Source organism: Amphichorda felina (genome assembly GCF_050947745.1).
Source record: "Amphichorda felina strain 45539 chromosome Unknown scaffold_3, whole genome shotgun sequence".
In the NCBI taxonomy this organism is placed as follows: domain Eukaryota; kingdom Fungi; phylum Ascomycota; class Sordariomycetes; order Hypocreales; family Bionectriaceae; genus Amphichorda; species Amphichorda felina.
The window spans coordinates 1,092,204-1,119,415 of record NW_028145047.1 but is presented as its reverse complement, the minus strand read 5'-3'; the positions used below and the strand labels follow the sequence as shown (position 1 = coordinate 1,119,415).

The 27,212-nt window shown below is 55.1% G+C and overlaps 7 protein-coding genes across 7 annotated transcripts; 3 read left to right on the top strand and 4 right to left on the bottom strand.

Moving 5' to 3' along the window:
* Window positions 1–745: 745 nt before the first annotated feature.
* Window positions 746–1,729, top strand: ACO1O0_003029 (uncharacterized protein; the record flags this gene model as incomplete). Its single annotated transcript, XM_083192489.1, has 1 exon — window positions 746–1,729. The coding sequence occupies one exon, from the start codon at window positions 746–748 to the stop codon at window positions 1,727–1,729; it is 984 nt and encodes a 327-aa protein (XP_083051546.1).
* A 60-nt stretch (window positions 1,730–1,789) lies between these two features.
* Window positions 1,790–2,317, bottom strand: ACO1O0_003028 (Endoribonuclease L-PSP/chorismate mutase-like protein; the record flags this gene model as incomplete). The annotated part of the gene is made up of 2 exons (XM_083192488.1): window positions 1,790–2,105; window positions 2,199–2,317. The coding sequence occupies 2 exons, from the start codon at window positions 2,315–2,317 to the stop codon at window positions 1,790–1,792; spliced, it is 435 nt and encodes a 144-aa protein (XP_083051545.1).
* Window positions 2,318–5,155: 2,838 nt separating this feature from the next.
* ACO1O0_003027 (uncharacterized protein) lies at window positions 5,156–6,840 on the top strand (the record flags this gene model as incomplete). The annotated part of the gene is made up of 4 exons (XM_083192487.1): window positions 5,156–5,193; window positions 5,263–5,318; window positions 5,430–5,465; window positions 5,537–6,840. 4 exons carry the CDS (start codon window positions 5,156–5,158, stop codon window positions 6,838–6,840), a joined length of 1,434 nt encoding a protein of 477 aa, XP_083051544.1.
* Window positions 6,841–6,941: 101 nt separating this feature from the next.
* On the bottom strand, window positions 6,942–7,559 carry ACO1O0_003026 (uncharacterized protein; the record flags this gene model as incomplete). The annotated part of the gene is made up of 1 exon (XM_083192486.1): window positions 6,942–7,559. The coding sequence occupies one exon, from the start codon at window positions 7,557–7,559 to the stop codon at window positions 6,942–6,944; it is 618 nt and encodes a 205-aa protein (XP_083051543.1).
* Window positions 7,560–14,629: 7,070 nt separating this feature from the next.
* On the bottom strand, window positions 14,630–17,047 carry lsb6 (1-phosphatidylinositol 4-kinase LSB6; the record flags this gene model as incomplete). Its single annotated transcript, XM_083192485.1, has 3 exons — window positions 14,630–15,494; window positions 15,547–16,332; window positions 16,389–17,047. 3 exons carry the CDS (start codon window positions 17,045–17,047, stop codon window positions 14,630–14,632), a joined length of 2,310 nt encoding a protein of 769 aa, XP_083051542.1.
* Window positions 17,048–20,665: 3,618 nt separating this feature from the next.
* Window positions 20,666–24,214, top strand: ACO1O0_003024 (uncharacterized protein; the record flags this gene model as incomplete). The annotated part of the gene is made up of 1 exon (XM_083192484.1): window positions 20,666–24,214. One exon carries the CDS (start codon window positions 20,666–20,668, stop codon window positions 24,212–24,214), a length of 3,549 nt encoding a protein of 1,182 aa, XP_083051541.1.
* Window positions 24,215–24,783: 569 nt separating this feature from the next.
* ACO1O0_003023 (uncharacterized protein) lies at window positions 24,784–27,212 on the bottom strand (the record flags this gene model as incomplete). The annotated part of the gene is given in 4 exon segments (XM_083192483.1): window positions 24,784–26,183; window positions 26,358–26,883; window positions 26,946–27,050; window positions 27,069–27,212. 4 exon segments carry the CDS (start codon window positions 27,210–27,212, stop codon window positions 24,784–24,786), a joined length of 2,175 nt encoding a protein of 724 aa, XP_083051540.1.

Genomic DNA, 27,212 nt, shown 5'->3' with positions numbered 1-27,212 from the left:
GGATTGGGGGACGGGATTCCGCGTGGTGGCAGACTGGCCGCCATAAACCTCGTTGTCCACGCCTCGTCACTGCCACCTCAAACAGCAAACATGGGAGCCCCGAAGGAATTCACTGCATGTGGTCGCCGATCCAATGCCAGCTGCAAGCCCGCAAGCCTCCAACATTGGACCACCTGGCCACCTGGCCACCTGGCCACCTGGCAGTCCATGCCAGCAGGTCGGCGACCACTGGCCCAGTGCACCACCACCAGCAGCACTACTCCGTAATGAGGGAACCTAATCACGAACCTACCTAGTCAGGGACTCAGGCTCCACTCCCCAGGGCCAACTTGCGCCCACTCTTGCGCCAACCTGCGCCAACTGGCACCAACCAACCCGCACCAGCCTGCACCCGCCTGCACCAGCATGAACCAACATGAACCCAGCGTTCCTCCGAATCCTCGGGATTCCTGAGCACGCAAGCACCGGCGAGTCGGGATGGGGGGGGTTCCACTTCGTGTTAGTTGGTGCCTCCGGCCCTCTAATAGTATCACCTCGTCCCAGGTATTATCAATCCAGGTCGCCGAGCCCCGAAGCCTTGCCTCTGCTAGATTTTGCCCACCTTGCGACATATACGCGATGGATAGTATATTGTTTAGTCTATATAATAACTGATGTGCCGCTCCCCTTCCATCCCGGCTTCCGAGGGGGCATCGTATTATTGCACATCCACGTTGTAGCAGTAAAACCACCTCGAACTGCAAACATGGCCACCGTTCTGTCAGGAGCCGCCTTTGGCGCAGCCATGCTGGCCTCGGGCTTCCACCACCCGTCTGTCGTCATCTCGCAGCTGCGGTTCGACAACTGGCACATGTTTCAGGCCTTCATCACGGCCACGGCCGCCAGCGCCGCCATCTACTCCGTCGCTGAGCGCCTGGGCTACGTCAGCCTCAAGCCGCGAAGCAACTCGCCCCTGGGGCTGTTCGCCAAGTACGACGGCAACATCATCGGAGGCGCCCTCCTCGGCGCCGGCATGGCCCTCTCCGGGTCCTGCCCGGGCACCCTCCTGGCCCAGATCGGCGCCGGAGTCCGCTCGGGGCTCTTCACCCTGCAGGGCGCCCTCCTCGGCGGCATCATCTGGTCCGGCTTCCTCAGCAGGGCCGTCAAGGCCCGCAACGAGAAGGCCGGCACCAGGACCGACACGTCCACCCTGAGCGAGCAGCTCGGCCTGTCGCGCTGCACCACCGTCACGGCCTTCGAGATGGCCTGCATCGCCTTCGTCGCCACCACGACCCTCCTCGCGACCCCGGCCTCCGAGCCCAAGATCCTCGGCGCCGTCGGTGGCCTGCTCATCGCCACGGCCCAGCTCATCTCCATCGTCACGCGCCGCACCATGATGGGCGTTTCCGGTTCCTACGAGGACTTTGGCAAGCACTTCTGGTCGCTCCTGGGCGGCGCCGACTCGGCCGCCCGGCCGGGCTTCGGGAACATGGTCTTCGCCGCCGGCATGTGCGCCGGGTCCTTCGCCCTGGCCAAGGCCGTCCCGGAGCTGGTCGGTGGGCCCGTGACCGAGATCTCCCCCGTCCTGGCCACCGTTGGCGGTGCCATCATGGTCATCGGGTCGCGCATGGCCGGCGGCTGCACCTCCGGCCACGGCATCAGCGGCATCTCGCTGCTGTCCACATCGAGCGTCATCACCATTGCGAGCGCCTTTGCGGCCGGCGGAGCGGTGGCATCCACGCTTCTCTAAATTTTCAATACGACCCGTGATTCACGCATCAATCCATCTACCCATCTAATCCACCGACAATCACTTGCTGCTGCTGCTGCTGCTGCTGCTGCTGCCGCCGCATCCCCGCTTGGCCGTGACCTGGATCTCAATCTTCATCTCCTCCTTCATCAGCGCCGCCTGGATCATCATGGCTGCCGGCCGCACGTTGCCGAACCACCTGTTGAGCACGGGCCAGGTCCTGGGGAAGTCGTCCCGGTCCGGCAGCACGTACTCGACGCGCACCACGTCCGCCATGCAGCTCCCGGCCTCCTCCAGCGCCTTGGAGATGTTGGCCAGCACCTGCTCCGCCTGCTCCTCCACGTTGGGCGAGATCTCGCCCGTCTGGTAGTTGTACCTGTTGGATCCCCCGCGGTGTCAGCATTTAGTACTACACACATATGTGCTTTTTTGAGACAGCGATTGGGAAGAAGAGAGGGGGGGGGAGAACAGGGGGAACACTCGCCCCGTGGTCCCGGAGACCATGACCCAGTCGTCTACGACAACGGCACGGGAGTACCCGATCTGGGCCTCGAATGCGGAGCCGGAGCTGAAGTTGACGCGAGACATGGTGTTTCGTCCGTGTATATGTATTCGTACCAGTATATAATACTACCGGAAATTTGCTGAAAAGACTTCGATGATTATGAGCGGCGCAATAAAGGGAGGCTTGGGAAAAGAGAATCAATGGTTTTATGCTTTACAGAATGCAAAGAGGTGACTCATTCAAACGCAAGTGACCGACCGACCGACCGACCCCGGAAAATCAGTGCCAAGATTCATCAAGATGCACGTATTACTCCGTACATGCAGACAGAACCACCACGTCGTCTAGTAAAAGATGCCGTTACCCTATATTACCTTTGCAAGAGAATCCGCAAGCGGCACGAGGCAGGCGGAACCCTGTCAACTACACAATTGATTGTCGGCAATGGTGTTTAAGAATGAGTCACATAAAGTGCTAAGATGCCTACTTATCCTTTCATTTTCCTTTCCATCCGGTGCTATCCAGGGTGCTTACCTTACTCCTGCCGTTGACAATTTGAACCTACAGCCACCCTCCTAGTAAATACCTACTAGTAGTACTACCTACCTATGTACTAAGGCAATACTGCATGAGGCCGGTGCCTACACCCACCAATTACCGACCGAAAAGAAGAGAAGTCCAGGGCTCCGGTATCTCCTACTGAAAAAGGACAGTGGTGAGTCGCCTCATCCTAATAGCATTGTCATGTCTATTAGGCGATGTCTTATCCTTACAAGTGCGGATTCAGCTCTCCAGATGAGAGCTCCGCGTCAAGCCCAACCACATGGAACGGTTCGTCCTGGCGAGTCTCGGCCAACCACCTTTCCAATGCCACACTTGGCGCCTTGCCATTGTTTTCCTTATCCCTTGGCCCCCTTTCACTTGCTAGTTGAATTTCTCCTCTGCCGGGGGTAACATGGTGCCTCCCTTTAGAGTCCTTGTTAGTTCATGTTAGCAATCGGGTGGCGCACACGTGGTGATAAGCCCTGACGAACCTGAGGAGTGCCTTGGGTCCTTTTATCATTTTCCATCCTGAATGGTAGAGCGCAGAATGGTAGATTAGATGCCTTTCGGATAAAAGAGATGATGTTTTGTATGAGATAATACCAATCCATGTAGGGGCAGCGCTTGATCGATTCAGCAGAGCCTCTTGGTCGGGACCGGCTTGAGTAGAATCAAGCTTCTGTCTCTGTCGCTGAAGTTGATCCTGTTTTCTATTGCTTCTAACAAAGGATGGCCTATTTATATCAGAAGAACCTCACTACGAATGCAAAACTGTAGTGCTCGCTACGGTTAGGAACTTTTTGGTTATTTTATTTTTTTACCATGTTATTCTGCTGTCTCATTCGGGCCCATGAGACCAACACCATGGCGTGAGGCGCAAAGTGTTGGCATCTGTCCTGGCCACCTGCAAGTTGATAGTCCGTTTACAGTATCGGTGGGTCTTCTTAAGGCCCAAATGATAGGCCAGTCGGTGCCCAACTATTGGGCAGGCCAGTCCTGCACCGTAGTCACTCACCTCATTCTTGTTATACACCTTATATGAGTAAAGGTCTTTTAATGATTGAGAAGGGTGTCATCCACAAGAACGGGCGACCCATTGGCCCGTTGTGCCTCTTGTCACCGAGACGGAGCATCTTGGGGTACAGGTGCCTAGTAGGCTCTCTTCGAGGAGAAAACGCGATTAGCCTAAGGTGTGTAAAAACCACCAGCACCGGGCTGGGAACTTTGTGGAACTTTGTGAGGAGACTTTTTGGTTTGGAAAATCGGCTGCGGCATGGCAGCAGCGGTTCACCACCCAATCAGCCTTTGCTTTTTTACCAAGTCTACGGAGTGCTCCGTACTCGTCCTCGTAATTACTCGTAAGCATTGGTGCTTCAGCTCCCAGCCAGACACGCAGCAACCGATTATCAGACACTTGTCACATCACCACTCGACTTGGGCGAAAGTCTCACGTACCTACTATCACTACTTGCCCACAAGGCACTACTAAGTAAGTACTACTACTAGTAGTAGTAGTACCAAGGTAGGTATTACCTGGATAGGTACTTGCCTTGCAGTGTGAATACAACCCGCCATCGTGCCCTTCACCGGCAGCCTTACGTTTCAGAACGTTTGGGAACTTTTTTTTTTGGTATGCTGACATTACGACATCCCGTCATAGGTCACAACACTCCCCGTTAATATTACAGCTTTACTACATGTACAGGTAGGCAGGTACTTACATAGATACTTACAGTATTAATACCTTCCACATGCCTCCCTGAACCAAACCTCCTCCCTATTTCTATATCCTCCAAGCGTTTTACCTCCAACACACGCTACCTATCCTATGTATTCGAAGGCTTAGACGAATTTCTTCTGCCGTTCTTTTCCCGAACAATACTTTAGTCTTATTCTTCCTCGTGACTACCGTTGCAACTCTTCTTCTGTGCAGCTCGGGTAATTAAGCCATGGACCAAACTCCTCGCCCTCCTCTCCTTGGTCCACAGCTTGTTCATGCACACCACTGGTCGGCGCCACTAAGAGTTCAGGAGTGGCCTGGACAGCAAGAAGCAGTCGAGGATTGGACATCAGGGATCCTCTCTCAGCCAAACGATATTCCACTATGGGCGGATAATCACACAAGTAACCCTTCGGGCTCACAAGCCATCCCTGCCGCACAGCCAAAAGAATGGACATACGCATCCCTTCACGAGATGCCGCCACCCCCGACAGGCCAATCCTCCGCCACGGCAGATCAAGATCCACCTTTGACATCGCAGCAAAATCCCCGTACGTCAAGGAACAGACGACGCCAGCCGCCTGATTTGGCTTGGGAAGCGCATAGGGAGAAATTGAAAACATACTACATTACCAAAGGCAACAGACTCGAGGACACAATGGCGTACATGGAGAAGGAACACAACTTCCACGCGTCGTATGTTGGATGATATCAAAAACTCAGTGATCAACTATCTATGGCACGCTAACCTAATCTCGATACCAGGAGAAAGATGTATACTCAGAGATTCAAGGCATGGGGGTTTGTCAAGAATTTGAAGCGTAACGACGCAAGGGTGATATCCCGAGAAATGAAGAAGAGAGGGGGTAAACCTAGCGAGACTCGCGTCCGGAACACTGTCATTCCTGAATCTAGAGTGCTGAGCTCAATAGGCAGGCATCAAATGAAGGACAACTTGAATGAAGGAGGTAAGCCCATGGTCGTGTTGATGCGTACATGTCTAATCCAACAAAACCTTTTACTGACATGTTCAATTCAGATATCCCACCAACAAACAACTTCGGTATCCTTGTGGCAACCCCAGCTGGGGCGTCGAACCCGCCTACTCCAGCAGGGTATAGGAACGAGCCTGTGGCCGCAGCCACACCAACAGCGGCGGCATGGACTCCGTTATACTCGACTCCCTCCGGGGGATACCCAGAAGCCGAAACAGTCAGAGCAGACTGGCAGACCATGTCCCGGGACGACCTGCAACGGTTGAAATTGGATGCCGCGTATTCGTACACAAACGGCAACTTTCACACTGCAGAATACAAGTTTCGGGATTCCCTTTCTGGATTTCGTCACCTAGGTGGTTCAACCGATAAGTGCACCCTCCGAACAGCGTATCAGCTGGCGTCCCTGTACGCAAAGCTATCACGCATGGAAGACGCCAACAGAGTCCTCCAGTGGGCGTTGGAGAGTCACGTCGATAAATGGACCATGGACCACCCAAGAACTATTGCCCATAAAATGCAGGTCGTAGAGTTATACCATTCTTGGTCCATGGGGAAAATCGCTGTGGCCCTCATTGGAAACCTTTTCGAGGCCCTTGACCAGTATTCTGAGAAAACAGGGACGCACACAATTGTGGTCGATGATGAGGGAGACACGTACAGCGAACAAGACTCGCGGAATGGAGATGGTGATTCAGGTGATGATGTCAGGACCAACGATCAGATTGAGACCAGGGTTGATTCTCAACTACATCTTGACGGGGTATGGCTGGATTTCCATACTCCAACTATGGAACACCTGCTTAGCCGCCTCATCGTCCAATGCGAGAAACACCCAAAGGACCTCGCTACCCACTCTCTGAAAGCCAGGTTCATGCTGCTTAAATTTCACGAGAAGATGCATCAGCCTGGCACGGCGCTCACAGTGGCCAAAGAGGCGCTGCAGACCCTTCTCCGGATAATGTCTGAACAGGAGGGCCCACCTCCAGTCAAGGTGCTTCAAATTGCTCAGGAGCTGGCTTTCTTTTACCTTGAACATGGTAGCCCCGACAAATGCGAGAGGATTCTATGCTGGCTAGTTGGGAAGCTTGAACGGGAGAATCCTGGTGGGGATCACTTCAGGGTGGACTTGGCACAATCCGCCCTTTCCTTCATCATCATGGTTGCTTGTAAACACCAGCAGCGAGATGGGGGTGGCTGGCGTGATGCCAGTCCTTGGTTTGAACGTGCCTACTCGCTGGTTATTGGCCTTGGGGACCCAGGAGGCTCTCTAGCAAGGACCGTGGAGAAAACGATAAAGTCTCGAGGTGCCAACATCGGCGACTACCAGATGGCTCAACGGGGTTGAGTTGATGCTTAGATATACAGTGTACACATAATACATAGTTATACAGGTCGAGTGTCTGCTTCACGCGAATTTGGCCGCCAGCTGTTGGCCCCTTTGGAACTTCAGTTCTGTGCGGTCTTCTCCTTGATCATAGCCCTGACCATATCGGACATGACCTTATTGTCAAAGTTCTTGCCTTCGAGAGCGGCCTTGACGCGGGCCATGACGTCGGCCACCAGCTTCTTCTGGTCGCCCTCCTCGAGCGCAGCCTCAATCTCCCGCGCGACCACGGGCCTGATGTCCTCCTCCGAGAGGTTCTCGACGCCGCTCAGCTTCTCGTACTCGCCCAGCAGCCGCGCCTCCTGGAGCGACTTGTCGACGAGGTCCTCGCGCCCGACCTGCTTGGCCTCGGCGGCGGACTCCTCGGCCGTGCGGCGCATCCGCGCGATGGCCTTGACGAGCTGGATGTCGGTGCGGAAGGGCTGCTTGGTCTTGGACGCGTTGAGGTTGGCTGAGATGATGGCGCGCAGGACTGCGAGGCGAGGGGCGTCTTTGGCGCGCATGGCCGTCTTGAGCTCGCCCTTGAGCTTCGCCAGGAACGGCGGCGGCGGCGGCGGCGTGGCGTCGTCGGCGCCCGTCGAGTAGAATCGGGGCGTCTGCAGTGCCGGCGCGCGGTAGGGTCGGCAGGGCGCGGAGCATTGGACAGCCCGGAAGAGCCGCAGCGAGGTTCGGGACGCCATCGTGGATGGCTTTGTGACGATGGTCCGTAGAGCTAGGTAGTCAGGGGCGCTGGGGGGGGTTTGGGCGTGCCAATTCGGCCGTCGCTAAGGCTGAGAGGAGGATAGTGCTTGTCGTCCTTGATGGTGCCCCTAAGCAGATAGCTGTTGTTGGCCGCGGGCTAGGAATGTCGGAGTCGAAAATTATGTCTCTCGCGAGTTGCACATCTGCCCAATGACGGGGGCTGCCTTGGCATGAAGCATCTGGGCTTGATTTAAGCTAGGGTGGCGCCTGGGGGCAGGCACCAGGGCTGTTGTTTTTAGTGGCTGGCAAGGCGGCGCATAGCGGTCCCTGGGCGCTATACTCGTACGAGTACGAATGGTCGTACTACTCAAAGCCTTTAGCCTCCAAGTCGGGAGTAGATAGATACGAATGTTTCCAACCGCTTGTCCAGGGGTTGTCGGCCTAGCTGTTGTGTTGGAATAATCTGGAAATTTACCTGCCACTTCACCTTTAGTGGCGACTTTTCCAGTGCAGAGGGCGAAAACTCGCTCAATATTAAGACCTAAAATTAGCTGAGCCCATCCTCCACCAGACTGACCGACCTGCATGGGCAGGGACACCAGCGGCACCATCCCGGACAAGGATGGGAATGGGGAATGTTATCAGGGGACTGAGAGGAGGTCTAAATCGAGAAAAGATAATCTCCCAGGACGGAGTACCTACTTCGTACGATGAATGAGTACCAGTACTAGGCACTCATGGCTGTGATGTACATTAATTACTCGTAGTAAGCAGTAATAACGTATATACTTCATACAGTGTATGTGGAAAGCGATGCGAGACCTCATCAAACAGTCTGCGCTGCGTTTGGAGGCCATACATATATGTAGCTCCGTCGATCACTCTCGTCATTTGTATCGCCGCTCCACTGGAAGCTCCTTGGCGAGTCGTTGGTCCAGTACGAATATGTCGAAGGACATCTGGTGGTTTCTTTTGGTGGATCGCTGGGTTAAGCGGAATGCTATAGAAAAGGCTAGGAGGCTCCTTGGCTTTTTTTTATCCCTTACGGAGGACCGGAAATCCTTGGGCTCTCTGTAACACAGATCAGTTTACGAATAGCTCCTGGGTTCGAGGTTGCTCTGAGCCGACGGTGGTTGTTAGTGGATGAGCTAAGATACGACTCGGCTTCCAGGTCTCCAGTTGATCCATCGCCCGGTCCCAAGCTGTCGGTAACAGCTGTCTGCCGTGGAAGTCATAAAGGAGGCCCGTCTCACGCGGCCTGTGGCGTTGATTTCCCAGACCTGTGCTTCCCCTCCCCTCTTTGTGTCGCCGTCCCTACCTGTAACCTCTCCCTGTTTCTTCACTGGGTTAGTTGGTTACGCATTGGGGAGGACAGGTTTCTCGGAGGAGGTATTTGTTACGCTCTTCCGCACGCTGGAATGAGGCACGCCTTCCAAGGTTGATTGCCACTGCAAGCTGGCCCCTTTCTGCTGCTATTAGTATTGCTATCGCTACCTGAGGCAAGTCCCAGTCAGTACGGTTCCATGGATATTCCCCGTCGAGATCCCTCCTACCTAGGTAGGTCGGTAGTTCCAACCGGCAACAGCACCTTCTTGACCTAACCAACCTTGTTTCGACCATGGCCAATTGCTTTTCCCGCCTCACTCATCATTTAACCCACAGGTCTCCCGATCCGAGTTCTACCATCTTCCACACCCGTACCCATCCGTTTGCTTGATTCACTACGCTGTACGCGTTGCTTCCCTGTAGATCTTTTAGGGAGAAGCTTCTTGACATTCTAGCTCACGCCATAGCTAGGGAATTGAAGCGACATTCTATCACCCCACGCGATCCGGACGAGCGAAGAGTTGTACCTCATCTCTGAGGCTTTCGGCCGATGCACACATACCTAAACTCTCAAATCAGCGGGATTTACCTGGTTGCTGGGGCCCAATCTATTGGACTTACAATGGAAAGTAGGCCTGCGACACCCGGGGCGACACAGCCGATCAGCTTCGCCAACAATGGTCTATTAGATGATGCTCTCTCACCTTGAATGAAGGGTCATTCGCTTCCTCTCTTGCCTCGTTGACGAGTGCTTCAAAATCTTCCAGCGGCATCCTAGGAACCGGCGGTTAGCAATGCACTTTCGCAAGGCATAATCGTGCTCCAAACCTCTTGAAATGTGTCACTGGATACAGAGATATGGAGTACAAGAGCTCGTGGATGTTGTTCTTGTTTTCTTCGCCGATGGCCCGATCCCGTGCGTCTACAAGCACCTGTCAGCATGATGCCACTGCTTCAAGCGAGGTTGAACTTGCCTCTTGACCATCCGCACATTGGCAAGTTTAGAAGTCTCGACTCTACTTCTCTGAAACCGGCGCTCCTCATCCAGCTGGCGAGGTGTAACGGAGCTCGAGGATCCTTGAATGGATGCATCGCCTGGAGGTAGTTGCGGGACCATCTCGACAGTGCATGGTCTTCGCCGCGATCAGCGGAAGTCGAGTTGATTGGGGATTGACAACTCACCTCTTGTCAAGGTCCCGTTATCCGACTGAGCGTTGAAATATATCTCGACCATTTGACACCATCCTCCGGGGCGAGTTACCCGGAAAATGTCTCTGATATAGCTTCGCCATCGATCCGCGTGAATTCCCCCAGCAACCATCTGGCTATGGACGATGTCATACTGGTCTGATCGGAATGTGAATCTTCAACGAGGCCAGATTCTCAGCTGTGGTCATACTCATGGGAGTCACCCCTCCTTACCTTCCGTTGAGATCGTCGATTTGTAGCTCAAGGTTGTCTGGTGGTTCCTCTGGCAGCATATGGGGGCTAATGTCAATCCCCAGCACCTGAGAGAGAAACAGTCAGCTTGAATTCGACATACAGCTGAAACAGAGTTTCAATGGAGGGCAAGCCAGCAAGTTATCTTGGGGGGCGACTCTTGTTGGCGCCCCGAGCCTCGAAGCAGAAATAGGCCGGCCATTTGCAACGCCATACCGAGTACGTCCTCGAATACGATGTTGCAAAGGTACTGCAGTGGTTTCTAGCTCGGGTTGAGAGAGTCCTTCGTCAAATGGGCAAGACATCCAATAGAAAGAGAGCTTTCACGGACTTCTGCATCAGGAAATTGCTCAGAGACTTCGACGGCCCATTCTCCGCCTCCACAGCCAAGGTCGAGAACCCTTCGAGGCGATGTCACAGGCGGGAAGATCAGTCGATTGTCGAAAACTCGGCGAAGCACTCTGTTCGCGACTTCTAGTCGTGCGATTTCCCCCTTGGACGATTGCTTGGTTAGACCCCGCCAAGTCTATCTCGTGGGATCACTGTTACCTCGTCTATTGGGGCGAAATATGTCCCGTTGGACAGTGCGTATTGTTGATATGCCCGACCATGATATTCCGCAGCCTCTGCGATTGTGTCGTCCAGGGGGATGGTGCTGTCACTGGAAAGCGTCAGCAATGCCGCCTGACGGGAACCGGAACCCCTCCTTACTCCGGATCCATGGCACCAGGAGAACGATCGCGGGGAACAGTGGTGACGGTGGTGAAACTTCCTGATTAGGGCTTCCGTCTCAGAATATGACCTCCGGATCGTGTTGATATAGCTTCGGAAGCAGCGGGAAAGGGTGAGGTGGCCTATGCTGCGACTTTCTCCCTGTACGTGCTTGTCTGTTCTGGAGCGCGGGGACTGTCACCTAGGACAAGAGTTACCCTGCCGTTAGACACTGTTACGAACCCCAAGGGACGGTAATACTCTGCCTGCTAGTAATGCTGGGGCTACGAGAAATGTGCTCGTTGTTCGGGGGAGGGGAAATGAGTGCCCAGGTCTTCAGACTGGTTGCTGTCAAGTTTCGTTTAATCACCATGGTATTGTCGATCCTTGGCTGCAAGTACCTATCACTGGGGCGTCTGGGGAAGCACGTTCTTTTGGCGTCAATGATTCAGCGCTCCGCTCCGATGAGCTGCCGAGCAGAAGTCTCAGTCCCGACAAGGATGAGTCCATTAAACTACCCGGAGAAAGAGAGTCATTTGTTTCTGGGAGGCCAGGAAGCTGCCGCTTCGCCTAACAGTACTCAGTTAGGTTAGGTGGCGGCGAGCAACCGGACTCAAGAACGCAGACTCTGTGGTGCGTAGCCCTCTTCTTCACCCCTACGGCCAATACCGACCCTATACTGACTGATATGCCTAAGATCGGGTGAGTAGAGGACTGGATCTAGCTCCTAGGTAGCCAGGGCTCCATCATTCCGCGGAAGGGGTTTTGATAAAGCTAACAGTGATCCCCTATATTACCCCAGACTGAAACCACCTCCTGCTGAGAATAGTTTGTTTGTGCTCGAAGAATGCAGAGCGGCGCATGACTAGCAATGAAGAACATGGACACGCAGGCATTCCGCGAAGTTCCCTGGTTCTGCGCACTTGTCCCGCCCACAGCGACGACCCAGTCTTGTGCTGCGGCCACGAGCTACGCCAGCCCCAACCATGGTGCAGGTGAGAATCTTATAAGCGTCCTTGGCAGATATGCTCACGTTGAATGCCAAGTACTCACCCACACAGGGCCTCGCTGTTGGCCGCTGTTGGCTCCACTAGCATGTTCCTCTCGTTGGGGCCACTGGGAGTCCTGCTGGTATCAAGACACTGTGTCAAAGGAGTCATGGCCAAGGGCTGCCACGAAGAGCCAGAACTGGCCTCGGCTCCTGCATGACGTTGTACAGCGGAGACATGTTATGGTATCCGCCCAAACATTGGAGCGATGACCGTGTTATTAAAGACAATGGTGCATACGGATACTACCCCGCCAGATACCTGATCCTGGGACCTTTCGGGCGGGAGATTGCCCCCCCAATGAAGAGTCGGAGACCCGGCGAGCTGGACACGCTTGGAATGATGTGGCACGCGGGTAAGACAGGATGACCCCGGCCGGACCTGGTCGACTGCGAAGTGACACTTCGATCCCTCTCATCTCAAGTTGCTGGCGGCGTGGCTGAATCGGACGAATGTCGTCAGCCTGCAGAGACGGAAGAATATATATTACCGAGCACCAAGTCGAACACGTCAACTACGAGCACGTACATTAGGTAGCCAGCTATGAACCTGTCGCCGGCAGGGGTTTCGGGCCATATCCTGTGCCACAAAACCGGGCCCTCTCCCCCGTTCGATGCGGTGAACGCAGGTAAAGCCTCCACTGACGTGCTGCAAGATTCAGTCAACGAGTCGAGGCTCCCGAGCCAAGTTCACCTCCTCCTTGCTAGAGCCCACGTTGAGTGGCGCTTTTAGGCTGCTCTTTCTGCAACATAGGAAACCTTCTTGGCCAAATACCACGGTTAACGTTGTATACACGGATTGGCTGGTTGCTCCTGGGCGTTTTCTGAGCTTGGTTTGAGTTCGGCTGGTCCGAGCAACTGGAGCTTTGAACCCTGGACATTGCATAATACGTGGCTGCCTTTTTGAAAAATGGGTGTGGTGCCGTGGATACAACCATGCAACCCACTGGTCCTTGCGTTAGTATATTAGGGCAGTCCCTTGGATGACAGCATGGAGAAGGTCGGCCGCCGACAGGGATGCTCTTCATCGACGGCCGAAGAAAATCAAGTCGTATGTACATGACTACGCGGTAGAAAGGCGTTGTACGTGTCCCTGGGATCCAATGGCTGGAGCCAGCTGTGTTGAGGAGGTCACTTGGTCTTTGGTGGCAAGCAAAGAAAAGACATCTGAAAGATGACAGATGTCTCACGTTGCCGAGACACTGGCGGCGCGCGCATTGAGTACGAGTATTGCTAGGTTTGCCTGCCGCTTGCCTTGTGCTCATGTGTTGGGTCTTGAATTTCACCAGCCCCCCTTCCCTTACTAGTTTCTAATACTTCCTTTCAGCTCTCGTTTCATGTCAAGGCTCTTGTGGGCTACTGCGGTTCTGCTAAAGGGTAGGCGTATGACCCCAGGATCTGCGGATAGTCTGCTAGTACTATGTACTTGGCGTGTAGGCCGGATGAGAAGGCCTCCAAACTAGCAGACCGCATGCCGCGGCAAACATCATCCATCACCCATTATTGTTATACGAACGACGACGAATGAATTGGGGGGGGGGATGACACGCGCCACGCCGCTACTCATACAGCCTACATTCCACTAGAGTCGCCAAACGATGGGCCCCTGGCCCCCTGTCTCAGTTTTGTCCGGTCTCTGGATGACAGTGAGCCTGGTTAGCTTGGTTAGCCTGGTTGGCAATTCGGGATTTTGCCAGTCGCCCGCGCTCCCGAACTCCCGTCCCGTGGGCCATCTGACCCAGACAGTCGGGTCTGGCACCGGGCACTTGGGTCGGCGCGAGTAGCGCCCGTCAGCCAGCCACGCCAAATACTACTACTAGTAGTACGAGTATTGATGTTAATGATAATAGGAATTTGTAAGTACAGCCCGGCGAGAAGACGCGAATGGCAGGGTTGAAACATCTTTTGCTTCATTCAATGTTTCCTGACCTATTATCCTGTTGGCTGCCTCTAAAGTCAAGCGCGGTTTGCGTTTGGGCCCCAGATGGAGGCGTAACGAGGCGGTAAGAAATGGGTTATTCTATCCGTAGTTACATTAATAATACAGGTATGGGGTACTCCGTAGTGCCCGCAATATTGAAAATCTTCATCGTTTACTCCGCAGGATTTGTCTAGTACCACGCGGCCCCGCCCAAAGACCAGTGGGCAAAAGTCTCAAGTTTGGCTCTGCTTCCCCCTGTTATATCCGTTTCGTCACAACCCCAACAGTCCAGGTGATATTGTCAGCCAACAGTCAAAGCGCCCCTCAAACGCCGTATAGCTCGTCTATATGGAAGGTTCTAAATCATTGTGAAAAATGGGGTGGGGGTTTGAAATGACAGCACCTGAGGGCACGCGGGGCGAGCTCACAAGTCCACACCCTCGGATTACGAAAGCAGAAAAACCTAGGATCCGGGTCCCAAGTTCACAAATACCTGAGACGCCGGCCCAAGCGTACACAGGGGTTGTTGCAGCCCAGTATCCGCAGGGCCCAAGACACCACCGCTGGCTGGATCCGATGATAATGTTAGTACAACCAGGCCCCCGGCTATTACATAGTAGTTTTTAACACCACGTGAAGAACGGGCTGGTCTTGACCGCCTCCAGCCGCTCCACAATCACCTTGCGTTGGTTTCCCATCTGGCCCTCAGCCGCGGCATAACCGATGTCACCCTCGAGATCGTCGCCATTGTATAGTCTCTGGGCGATGCTGCTGCTGCTGCGCCGCATGGCCGGGGTGAAGGAATATCTCCGCTGCCGCTTTTGCCGAGGAAGCTGCGAATCGGCCATGCTGAGACCACGTCCGTGGTAGCTGGCCACCTGGCCCTTGAGATTCATCCCCGGCCGTTCCAGGGAGCTGGTGCTCTGCTTGGGCGTGGATGACGGGAACATGGAGGGCCCGTCGCGTTCGCTTCCCGGCGATATGGCCTCGTCGCCGCTGGCGGAGGAGATCTCGAAGCGTCCAGGATTCGGCATGTCCACGGGCGCGCTGGGGAAGCCAAGGAGATCGTGGGCGGTGACCTGGTTTGTGGGGGCGGAAGCCGCAATGTCCGCCTCGTCCATGGACTCCCGCGGCGCAGCGCTCCGGGCGATCTCGGTAGATGTCATTTGCATGGGCACCGCTACAGGAACGTCGACGAGGTCGTCCCAGACGCAGACCTTTGTCCGACGGGTCAGCTCGAGCGGCCCATGGTCTGGGGTCTTGAGAGCCTCGACAACGTTCCACGCCTGGCCCTTCATCACGGCCAGCTGCTTGGCAAACATCCTCTCCTTGAAGTCAATATCGTTCTGAAATATCCTCTTCAGGGCCATTGACGTCTGAGTCCACCACGCAGTCGAGGTGAGGAGAGGCAAAAAGTGATCCCGGGTCTTCTGTGAAAAGGGTCTTCCAATTAGGTCTACGGGGAGGAAGAGCCAGCCAAAGGGGAAACTGTGTGATAATTAGCAAGATGAGCTTCAGGAGGATATTCGCCGGCAAGTACCTTCTCCAGGCATCGGGGTGTTTCCAAGGCCAAGATAACGAGTTGTCAATGGCACCAATGGCCATAGTCGGTTGATTGCCCGTAGTTCTGCGACTCGTGGCGTCCATCGGTTTCTGGGTCTTGTATGGGTTAGCCGCTCGCGGTGCTGGACTCGCTGACGGGCTAGCTTCTGCCGGACGCGGACCCTCCTCCTCCTCGACGGTTTCCATGTTCATGCGAATCGGGTCCGATACTATAGTAGCCTTCCCAGATTCGTAGTCGACCTTGATCATCCAGTTGTCAAGTCCTCGATCTGTGTTCCTCATGATGTAGTCCAGGATGACCAGCTTCTCAAGCTCTTCGCGGAACGACTGCTTCAATGGCTCTGTCCACATAAACCGTTCGGGTGACGGGGATGCGCTCTGGTCCTCTTGATCTTCGCCATCGCTGTAATCAGCCTCGTTCAAGCTTGGCGTGCGCGATGGCCGGCAATTCTCCGTCCACCTCCCTCTCTTTTTCCGTCCCGAGTCTTTTGCCCGAAACCCGGACCAGTACTGATCTGGCCAGGGGTGCTCTCGAAGGAAGACGTTGGCGTCTTTGAACCCCTTTAAGAAGACCTGAAAGCTACCTGGCTTAGCAGGGAGACCCCGCTTCTTCTTGTTGAACTTCCGACGTTCCCAGAAGGGGTAGTGGAATGACTTCGATGCCAGCCAGACGACGTCGGTATATGGCACAAGATGTGTTCGGAGTTGGCAGTCAAGGACGTAGGCTGCCGCTTCGCTGACGTAGGAAAGGTTGGGAATCAAGCTGCCACAGGCGTTAGCGGAGATAGACGGAACAAAGCCCACGATATTGGCACATACCATGCTCGACCAAAGAAACAGGGGAACAGATTCCGGTGAATCCATTTGTTCCACTTGGGATTTCCAGCCGCATACGGCTCCTCGTCCTTGGGTTTGAAAACACCCACAATCTTGCCATCTAGATCCCGAGCAAAGTAACTGCCAGAACTGCCTTGCGAGATCATGCTAGGATGGACCTCCTGAGATATTGCCACCCGCACACTCTCAACGATAGCGTCGAACTCGGCCCTGGTCATGAGCCCAGCCTGCGGCCCACCCAGCTCTTCGGCAGTGATAGGGCGGACACCGTCGGGTGGTTGGAAGACCGAGTGGTGAATCTCGAGAGATTGTTCATCTGGGAGATAATGCTTTCCCTTCCCGCGCTTGAAGCGTGATGCGATCTCGTCTGCCCATCGCTCAAGACGCGCGTTGATGGCCTTGAGATCAACGCCGGCGTTGCTGCCGACGCGCTGGCGGAACTTGGGTCTCGAGCCGCTGGCCTTGGGACTGTGCATGCCAGAGCGGGGGCGCGGTTGCGAGATGGGCGCAAACCGGGGTGCCGATGCCGGTTGGAGGGAGGCAAAGGACTGGCCGAGGAATTCATCGTCCGAGTCGTCGCTGAGCTGGTCTGCCTGGGCGAGGCGCTCGTAGCCCGTCGTGGCGGGGCGGCTGCGGTTCATGGCGGAGGAAGGGGGGTTGTATTAATCGATGTTGTATAGGTTCAAAATCACCGGCTGGCCATTGATCGATGCTGTCCGAGGGCGAGGATAGTCTGTCTAGGGGGCGGTCGTTGATGATGAGGACAATTATAATGTAGGGAGGGAGCCAAGTGGCCGTTCCAGGGCGATGCCTGCGCCTTGGAAATTTAAGGTTGGAAGGCCAGAAAGGATTGAATCACGCACAAAGGAACGTGAAGAAGCAAAGATAAAAGCTAAATTCGTCGAGTTATTCTGAAGCGGCCATGACTGGGGGATGTTGAACTTCTGCGAGGTGAGCCTGACCAAGGGACGGTTTGATGGTCCAGGCGGCGGGCTCCAGTTTTCCAGCACGTCACGTTGAGGATGCTGCGTGCAGTTTAGGGGTTTAGGGGAGCTGGCAGTCGCAAGCTCCAATCGAGCTCCTAGTGGGCCAGTGGGTACCATCTGGACGGAACCGGGGCTTCATTAGGCCGGACCATGGTCGGTTGATGGCATGATGAGAGCAAACGCAAGGTAATAGTCTAAATAAGTCTAAATAAGAAAGTCTCCCATTCTCTAATTATCCGATGAAGAATGTTGGAGAAGGAGATGAAAAGGCCGAGTACAGTTTAGTGCAACGCTTGGGATGAACCGCCCTGGAGGCTGGATTTGATCAGCAGCGTCCCTTGATACTACCCTAGGCACTCCATAATTGCCTAGCTCGGCGTGCATCGTAGATTCACAAGCTAGGGCCTGTTGTGCACTTCTGCTTCTGAGCAACGGAGCATGTGCCGGTGGCTCTCACGGTGGTCTCATCACTAGGTCACCACAAATGTGGCCAAGACAGTGTGTGTTGCACACAACGGCCTGAATGCTCCTCACACACCACATCGCCATGTTTGCCCGACACGCTTCTATGCCAGCTGATTGGGCAGCGAGGTCGAGGAGTCATCAAGGCAAGTAGACAGGCCCGATCCCTGTAATAACCGCAAACTCTAAACACCAAAGAACAACTTAAAGAACACTTGGCTACAAGCTGTTTGGTAGGTAACTTGCACACCGTCATTGTGCCTCTAGTCCTCTTCGTGCGGCCAGCAGTACCAAATTGAGGAGTGTTGTGCCGTCACGGACAAAGCCATGGGGCGGGGGCGGAGAACCTAGACCTCAGACCCCAACTGTCTGTTCAAGAACAGGACGCTGTTGTGACAGCATGGAAAACCCCCCCATGTGTATATACGAAGTAGCATTCGTTCATTGGCAGGCCCGAGAGACAGCTAGCGTATGCCGTGTTCCTAATTCTGGGGGCGCCTCCAACAGGCACGGAATCACAGATGGATTGGCCTCCGCCGAGAGAGGCAGACGAGTCACCTGCAACACTAACTTGGACATAATTGGCTTCTGCTAGAATCCTGTGCCCCATAGGTACTGACTTGCCACGATGTGCGACCTACAATGGTGCAAGGTTCGGGCCCATCGATCAGGCCTTTGGTGGTTGCTAGTGCAAATCAACGGCAATACTAACCGAGTACTTCGTACATTCATATGGAGTCCAGTCTGCCAAGAGGTGTTGTGTCCCGCGTCGTCAGCCTCCGCCCCGGAGTCCGGTACGATCCCAGTTGAAAGGACCACCCCTGCTTGGATCGTCCCGTAGTGGGTGGCAGTTGTGCCGGGTATATGCGACTCTGCGAGACGGAATGGCGGTTGGATCATTGGATGACTCCAAGTGTGGCACCTCACCCATGTGGCAGGCTGGCAGCAAGACCGGGTTAGCCAAGGCCAGCGGGCAGCCAATTGTCCCCCAAGACACGCCCGTAGGGCATCGTGGGCGACATGCTGGCTCGGCATCTGACGACGGTGGCCGCGGATGCTGGCCGGACGCTGGCTGGTGTTGCTTGAAAACTGATGTCTGATGCCGACGCCCGCTGGACCGCTGTGCCTTGGCAAGGTTTGGTTGGCTTGGGGTTAGGTGCATGAGCCAAGCGGCGTCTGGGGTTTGGTCGCCAGCGGTGCATTGACTCTGGCGGTGGATGTCGTCGGGCGTGTTGGGGTTGGGTCATTCAGGCCATGAAGGTGATTAGAGTTCTTCGTGCTGCAGAGGTGGCGGGTTGTTTGTTGGGTCGCCCGTCAGGCATCAGGTGACCCCCTCCATCGATCCTCCTCCATGGCCCGTTCTTTCCTCGTGAGATCCTCTTGTTGACACAGGGCTTGGCTTTGTGCCTCGTGTCTTTTCGTCAAGTCTGCCCTTCGCTTTATTTCTAAAAAGCGGACTCTTCCTCCCGACTTTCTCTTGCGAAATTCCATTCTCTACCAACTCGACACAGTTCCTTCACTTATAAACCCCAACGCCACATCTATCACACACACAATAGCCGAGTACACAAAACTCATGATCTCAACAACAAGTGCCAATACCAGCTCCCAGCTCAGAATGCAAACGGCTGTCGACGGGGTTAGCTCCCCGAAGGCAAACTCGCCATCGCCCGGGCCAGACATGATGAGGGGACGAACCCGAGACCGCAGCCACCCAAGATCAACGGCTGTCAAGTCAGCTCGGGCTGACGAGTACGAGTCCAGCACGCTTCGAGGTCGCTCCCGCCAGCGAGCATCTTCTCCTTCCGATCTGTCTTCCCGGACCGCGTCATCGTCCCTTATGTCTCCCACACGGCACCTCCTCATACACAACAGGCTCCGTGACTCGCGGCGCGAGCATTGCCCCTCTCGAGCTCCATCTCCCCCCAGGGCAGGACTGCTGCGAAGACGGACCAGCAGCCGGGGCCGTGGTTTGCGACTGGAGCGACTGGAGCCTGACGCTCGTGAGACCCCCGAGGTTCGATCCAGCTTGCGGAATGAGGTCCATATCAGCAGGGAAGATGCTGTACCGGCGGCCAAGTCCAAGGATTGATGACAGAACGATGCCTGACTAAAGAGTCCGGGCCAACAAGGAATGCCTTCTGCACAACTTGACACACTCTACACATGGTCGGAGTAACATTCCTTTTTTTTTTTTTTGTATCAATTAGGCCAGAACAGCGGCTGCCTGGAAAACATTTGGGAATAGGGTACTGAGATTGGGTCTTGCTAGATGCGAGGTTGGGTTGGAACGGATGATACCTATGAATATTGCTTTGTTCGTTTTTACTGCCCACTGGATCGCTGGGAAAAGTGACCTTGGCGTTTGATTTTTTTTTTGATGATTGATGGACAACTTGTATTAATACATGGCGAGGGTCGAACTGGGAAGACTATTAATATACCAAAAGTGCCGTAGCCAATTGAGGAGATTGATGAAGATTGGCGAAAATGCATTCCATGAACGCATTCGTCCAAGTTGCACATGTCATGTCAGTCTCACTGTGTTTTAGCCCATGCCAGGGCAGCAGTCAGGCCATGTTTTAGTGGAGTGGAACGGCCCAGCGCTGATTGGACCACTGCACATCAACGCTCCATTGATGCTGGAGCTTCAACTTTCTCCGGCTCTTGTCCGGGCCTCCCAAATCTTTTCCTTGTCCCCAAATCAGGTCATAACCTCATAACCTCATAACCTTGTCCACAGGATTGGCTCCTCCGCAACGACTGCCTTCCTCTGGCAGCCGGGAACGTGCTCATCCTTTCTGGACCAGCATGCTGGAAAGAACAGCAGCTGGTTTGGAGTCGGGCAATTTCACCATCCACCGAGTCCTCCCGAGGTCGACACGACCTCCCCGACGCCCAAAGAAACCCCAGGCTGTCTTCGTTCAGCGCAATGGCTGCCGCACCGCCCCATCGGTAGGAAGCCAGCCTTTCCGCCCGGATGCTTTTGCTGGCCTGTTTTCTGCGCGAAACGAGTCTTCTCCGTTGCTAGACTTCCTCTACCCGAGGCAGACGCATGCGCTCCTGCGCCAGCAGCCGCGCCCTCTTTCACGGCCCCGAAACATCACCGAATCCTCCAACTCCCCAAGGGGATGTCGCTATGCGTCATCTTCCGCCCCCGCTCAAACCGAAGAGGCCAGCCAGACCGTCCAAGCGACCCCGACGGACGAGCAGCCCTCCGTGCCAACCCCCAAGAAACGAACCCGCTGGGACTCTGCACCAGCTCCCACCAAAGAAACATACAATGTCCTCGAACATGATGACCCAAGTGCCACAGTCGGTGCCGCTGAGAAGAATGCCGAACAGGAAGCGCTGCGTGGTTCTTCTACAAATCGCACCACCCTCCAAGCGACGCTTCCCGACCTACTAGCTGACGACGAGGGGCAGCTCTTCCACGATGTATGGGACCTGTACTGCCGCCTCGATGCGGAAGGCAAACCTACAATGCGGTCCTGCGTCGTTCAATATCTTTCCAGGTCACGAAGCGTGGTCGAAGCAGGCCGAGCCATGTCCTTGTTTCGCCAAGTACCCGTCGAGCAGTGGGACAACGATTTTCTGTCCGCCTCAGTGCTCGTCATGCTGCGCTCGGGAGACCAAGCGCGTGCTATTGAGACATTCAAGAAAGGGTTGCGCACCAAGGGTCTTGTTGGAGGGCTTGAGTACCTCGTCATTGATTCCGCCAACAAGCAGCAATGGGCTGTGATGCTGGATGCCTGGCTAGCCTACTGCAAGTATATCGCGCAAGAGCATCCAGGCGAGAATCCCGATGAGGGACTATTGGAACCATTGACCTCGCTTGAGAGTCTGGGGGCGCTGTACTTCTCCTTTGAGCGATACCTGGCTGCAGATGATATGAGGGTCGAGCGTTGGCTGGACTTGGATAAGACGTCTAAGGCTGGACTGCGCATTCTCCGGCGAAAGTTTGCAATTGAGGCCTTGAGACAACCGTGCCCCCCAAACCAAGCCTCAGTCATCCTAGCCTTCTGGGGCGACCACTGGATGTACGAGCGTTATCTTTGGCGGATGTTTGACCGGTGGTACACGAAACGGATCTCCTCCGCCACTGCCCGTATGCTCCCGGCGATATATCAAGATTTCAAGTCTCTACCAGGTGCCAAGCCATCTACGGATGTCATGCGCGGTATCTTCAAGGTCCACCAACCCCATGGCGTCCCGGCTTTGGAGGGTCTTTATAAAGACTGGGTCCGATGCTGGGGTGAGCTGAGCCAATGGGGATTCGAGAAGTTTCTGAAGTTCTATGCTCATCAAGGAGATGTGAAAAGGGTCAAGGAGCTTTGGAATCGCTTCGTTAAGCTCTTTCCATGGAAGCTTGAGACCCCGCGAGGTTTCCGAAGCACCATGAACGTCTATGCGCAAACCGCGGACGTGACTGGGGCTGAGCAGGAGTTGGACAAGATGGTCAACCACTATAAGGTCGAGCCCGACTTGGATATCTGGAATACTTTGCTCAAGTGCTACGTGCGGGCAGGCGACTACAGCAAGGCCTTGTCGTGTTTTCAAGATATCAGCAAGGCGTTTCAGCCGGACGCCTTTACCTATACGCATGTCATGGCCATGTGCTCCAAGAAAGGAGATTTGGACCGGACCGTCGACTTCTTCAATGAGGCGCAGAAGAAAGGTGTTCCGATCTCAAAGGAGATGGGCCTTTCCCTAGTATCTGTCTACTGCCGCAATGATCAGCTCCTAGAAGCAGAGAATATCTGTATGGAGCTGGCACAACGGCGCATCACGAGTACGGCCATGTTCAACCAGCTCCTCCAGTACAACGGCATGCACGGGCATCTGACTAGGTGCTACGCGTTGCTCGAAAAAATGAGAAAGTTCAACCTCGAGTGGGACCAAGTGACTATCGGGAATCTCCTCCTAGCCATGGTGCGAGTCAACCAGATATCAGCCGCTTACCAGATCATTCGGGATGCAGCCAGGCATAAGATGCACGTGTTGCAACCCGATCACTTCGCGACCGTTATGCTCGGAGCGATGCGCCTGGGTGACCGCAACACAGCTGAAGGGCTGGTGTCGCTCATGGAGAAAGCCTCCATCCCGATGTCTTTCAATGCCATGGTGGCGTACACGCAGACGGCCCTCAAGGAAGCACCAAACACGATGCGTACTCCTACACTAGGCAAGGAAATAGTGGCGTCCCTCCGGTCCCTCGTGGAGCAGTCGTCCGGAGATGTTCGGCGGCTAAAACATGAAACTTCGTCCATGGGGCGCGCTATCCAGCTTCTCGTCCAGTTCCGCGACTTTGCTAGGGCAGAGGAACTTGTCAACCTCTTCATCGACCTCTTTCCCCAGTACGGGGAGGGCGAGGCCTTTCCCCAGGATGTCGTGGCGTCGCTGATGCTAGCTTACCATCGCGACGAGAACTACGACCAGGTTATGGAGCTTTGGCATGAGGTGTGGCCTAAGATCCTGAAGCGCTGCTCGGTTGTCCAAGGTGATGGGGAGCAGAAGGGTATCTACCCCGCCCACCAGTACGATGTGACTCGTATCGTCTTTAGGGTGGCGGCCACCTACAGGGCCATGAATGACGGCAAGGGCCTTCTCGAATGCGTCGAACAGGTTGTTGCCGCCGGCTTCAAGCTCACTTCGAGCACCTGGGACCGAATCATCCGTGGCCTTGCCGAGCTGGGCCAGTGGGAGCGCGGCATGTACTGGTGCGAGACCATGCTCATGTCTGCGTGGCGTGGGTGGAACCCAAAGAAACTTCGTCTCGAGGAAAGACGGGCGACCACGAATCCGCAAATGCTCCAGCCGACACCCCAAGCTATCCTCGCCCTGCAGAAGGAATGGCTCGAGACGCGCCGCCTCGCTGTCTGGTCTGCCGACGTGGCTCGGAAGCTTGCCGACATGGAGCGTCGGTACCCCATACTCCACTACGCCTTCATCACGTCTCACTACACCGACTCCCCCGGGCCCTGGATCTTCCGCGGCGATGTCGACCTCGACAAGGCCATGTCCGAAATGCTCGCCCCGCTGTCTCGATCCGAGCTCCGCAAGATGAAGAAGGAGCTCGAGGCCCAGCTCGAGGCACAGATCAAGGCCATGCGCGAGGGTGGTGAGGATCGTAGCCCCTTCCGCAGGTTTGGGCCCAGCAAAGACAGCACCCGCGCGCTGGAGGAGAATGAGCTGAATGTACTGAGGTCGACGCTACGGCAGAAGCTGACGAAGCCATCGGCCAAGACGGAGGCGAATAAGGATGAGCAGAAAAAGAAGGAACAGGAACAGAATGCCGGGAAGAAACAGGCGGGAGCCAAGGACAAGCCAAAGGAAATGTCTATCCGTACTGCGTTCTGATGCGGTACTAGTCACGCTGTCTTTGTGTACCCATATGTATACCTACCACTTTGTGTACGATACCGATGTATAAAGTTGTATTTCTATCATGATGTCAATCTTGGAAAGGCCATAGTATGAGTTCATAGAAGGCTGGACGTAAAACTGTACAATGATGTGGGGGTACATAGTATTAATAAGTCTTTGCTTGCTAGGTTTATATCCCCTCTGTCAGTTAAGTAGATAAGTGGTCAATTTTCCGCGTCCCGCGCTGGGGACAAAATTATAACCTGGGTACCCATAAGCTACCTGACGAAGCAGTATGTAAATTTTCCGAATAGTCCTGTTTGCGGCCCCTGATTGCTCCGTGGAAAATGCAAAGATTGAAATACCCAACTCCCATAATCCCAGTCTATGGTTGAGCCCTGCCCAGAATCCAATATGAACGGTATTCCCCAATATTCGCCAATTCTTGATATATATACATGTGGATCAACACTATGTTTTTTCCTGGGTATGATGTAAATTAAAATGGAAGGATGGTTAACCGTCTTGCTCTGACGGCTGGGGATTTGCAAAGTCGTATTTCTTTACTCACTTCCCTGTGGCGACTCTCCGTTGGTAGGAGACTTGGCACCGAGTGAGCGGAGTCGTTGGGATAGGAGCCCCTCCACGCCTGGACTGCCTGGGAGACTCTGGGAATACGCATAGCCTCCATAGCCAAGATCGCCCTTGGTAAGCTTGGCATAGCGGGTTGCGTCCCAGGGCCTCGAGGAATCCTTGGTCGACGGGCGGCTAGCCTGCGAGGACTCTGGGGATCGCAGTTCAGCGGCGGTAGTATTTGTAGTGTCGCTCACCTCGCTGGCCACACGCTTCCGTGGCGGAAGACGCAGGGGAATTGGATCCAGGGGCTGCGTGTCCCCGTTACCGATCCCGGATGTCGCAGCAGTTGACGAAATGTTAGAGTGCATCCCATCCATTATATCGAATGCTTGTGCCGAGGGAGCCAAGGAGAAGCCGGAGCTGCGTCTTCTGAATGCCTTGTCAGCGGCCAACGTCGCGCCCGGGCCGCTCGTCGTCGACAAGGGCGGATGCATCACTCTGATGGCCTTGTACGGTGTGAACCGAGGGTCTGGCCAGGTGGTCTCGTTCCTCAACTTTTCCTTTCCATCAGGTACTCGATTGGCAAACACCACTCGAATGCTCTTGTACAGATAATATCTGCCCCTGGCTGGGGAGCATATGTGTAGATGGACGAGGTATCTGAGCGTCGGCCTGTCGGTTGAGCCCAGCTCACTGACCGTGGGCACGCTGTCAATAATGGGGCCTGCTGAATAACACCGCTGACGTATGAAAGTCTTCGTCCCCGGCTCCATTCCCGCCAAATCGTACGGCACGAGGAAGAGCTTAACAGCCGTCTTATTTTGGTTTTTGATGATGATCTGAAGCTGCCCTTTCTCGGGGATCCGGTAGCTACCTCCCGGAGGGGCACGCGGTGATGTAGAGGAACGCTTCGCCCTTGGCACCCTCTTGGTCTCCTTGTCCGAGTCCTGGCTCCCCATTGCAGTGTCAACATCGCCGTCTGTGGACTTCCGATCCGCATATCGGCTGTGGGCTTTCCGCTTGGATCGAGAATCATCTACCTGGTTCGGGAGTCCATTCTCGAGGTCTACTTGTCCGACGTAGGGGCTGGGTCCGTCGTCGGTGCGAGACCGCCCATGCTGGATGCTGCTGTAGCTGTAGTAGACAGCCGGAAAAGGGAGTGTCACGTGTGGGGGGCACCGGAGGCTGGACTTGCACTTGCCCATGCCTAGTACACCTATTTGAGCCAGGAACTCCAAGGGCCTCGAGGGTGTTGTCGACATGCGTCCACGAAGGATACTTTCCTCGTATGAGCCCACCATAGATGCATGCTGCTGTATGGGAGAAGACTCGGAGCTGAAGGAAGGCCGGCGGGAACGCATTAGGTCACCGGACTGCGGCGAGATTCCTGGCTGCATGAAACTCGGCGTTGAGGTCAGAGATCTCCTGGGCTGGTGGGCCTGGGAGGGGAATGAGCCTTCCCGCCTGTGTGAAGATAACCGTGGCGGATAGAAGGGAGAGGCTTGGTGAAAGGGGGAATCATGAGGCGATGAGTGAGCCGAATAGAGGGTATGCCGTCTACGTCCATCTCCGGAGGATGGGAACGCCATGCTGTCCAAAGCTCCCGATATCTCTAGCTCCTCGTTGCTCTCAGACTGTACCAGGGGGCTTGTCGGTGGCTGATAGGCGAAGCTGGAGGATACAGAAGGGGATAAGGAGAGTGGTGACGTGCCGAAAGACCGGGAGAGTTGCGATTGCCTGAGAAAATCCCGATGATGGTCGAACTGAAAGGGGGTGAAGTCCCTGGGCGGAGAAGTAGCCATCCATAGGTTACCCGTCCGCTGCGGGTGCTCAATGCGCTGTCCATCGAGTTGTGCGTCCGGCTTTCGGTGTTCTTCATCGTCGTTGGTGAAGTCGCCGGTGTGGAGGGCAGACCTTGGCCTTTCAAGGGTAAGTCCATCTTGTAATCTCGAGCCGGGCGAGGCCGCCGGTCCGTTCTTCTCCGGGGTAATCTGAGCGGGTGGCAGGAGGTTCGAGGATCCCGAGGATGGACGGGACGGCTTCGGTCGTTGAGGTGGGGAGCTTCCATGATTGAAGACAGATTCGAGCTGTCGACGTAAAAGGGTGAGGTCAGCCAGGAGGACCGCCGATGGGCCGGAGTCACACTTACATGGCGAGCAGGGACCCAAGTCGGGCTCTCTCCTCTCTTGAGCCTCTCGATCAGCTCCTCGCGACTGGAAGTGGTGTCATTGTCGGTCTTTTGGTCCGGGGTGTGCTGGGGGCTGTCTGGAACGGGCCCTTCGCACAGCTCGGTACGCAGGCTCTCCTCGGAAAGGCGCCTGAGGGTCGGAGGCAGCGGATGATCGATGGGAGGAGACTCTGGGTCGGGATCAACAAGGTGGTGGTCAAGGTCGAGATCGTCCTGAAAGATGGGCAT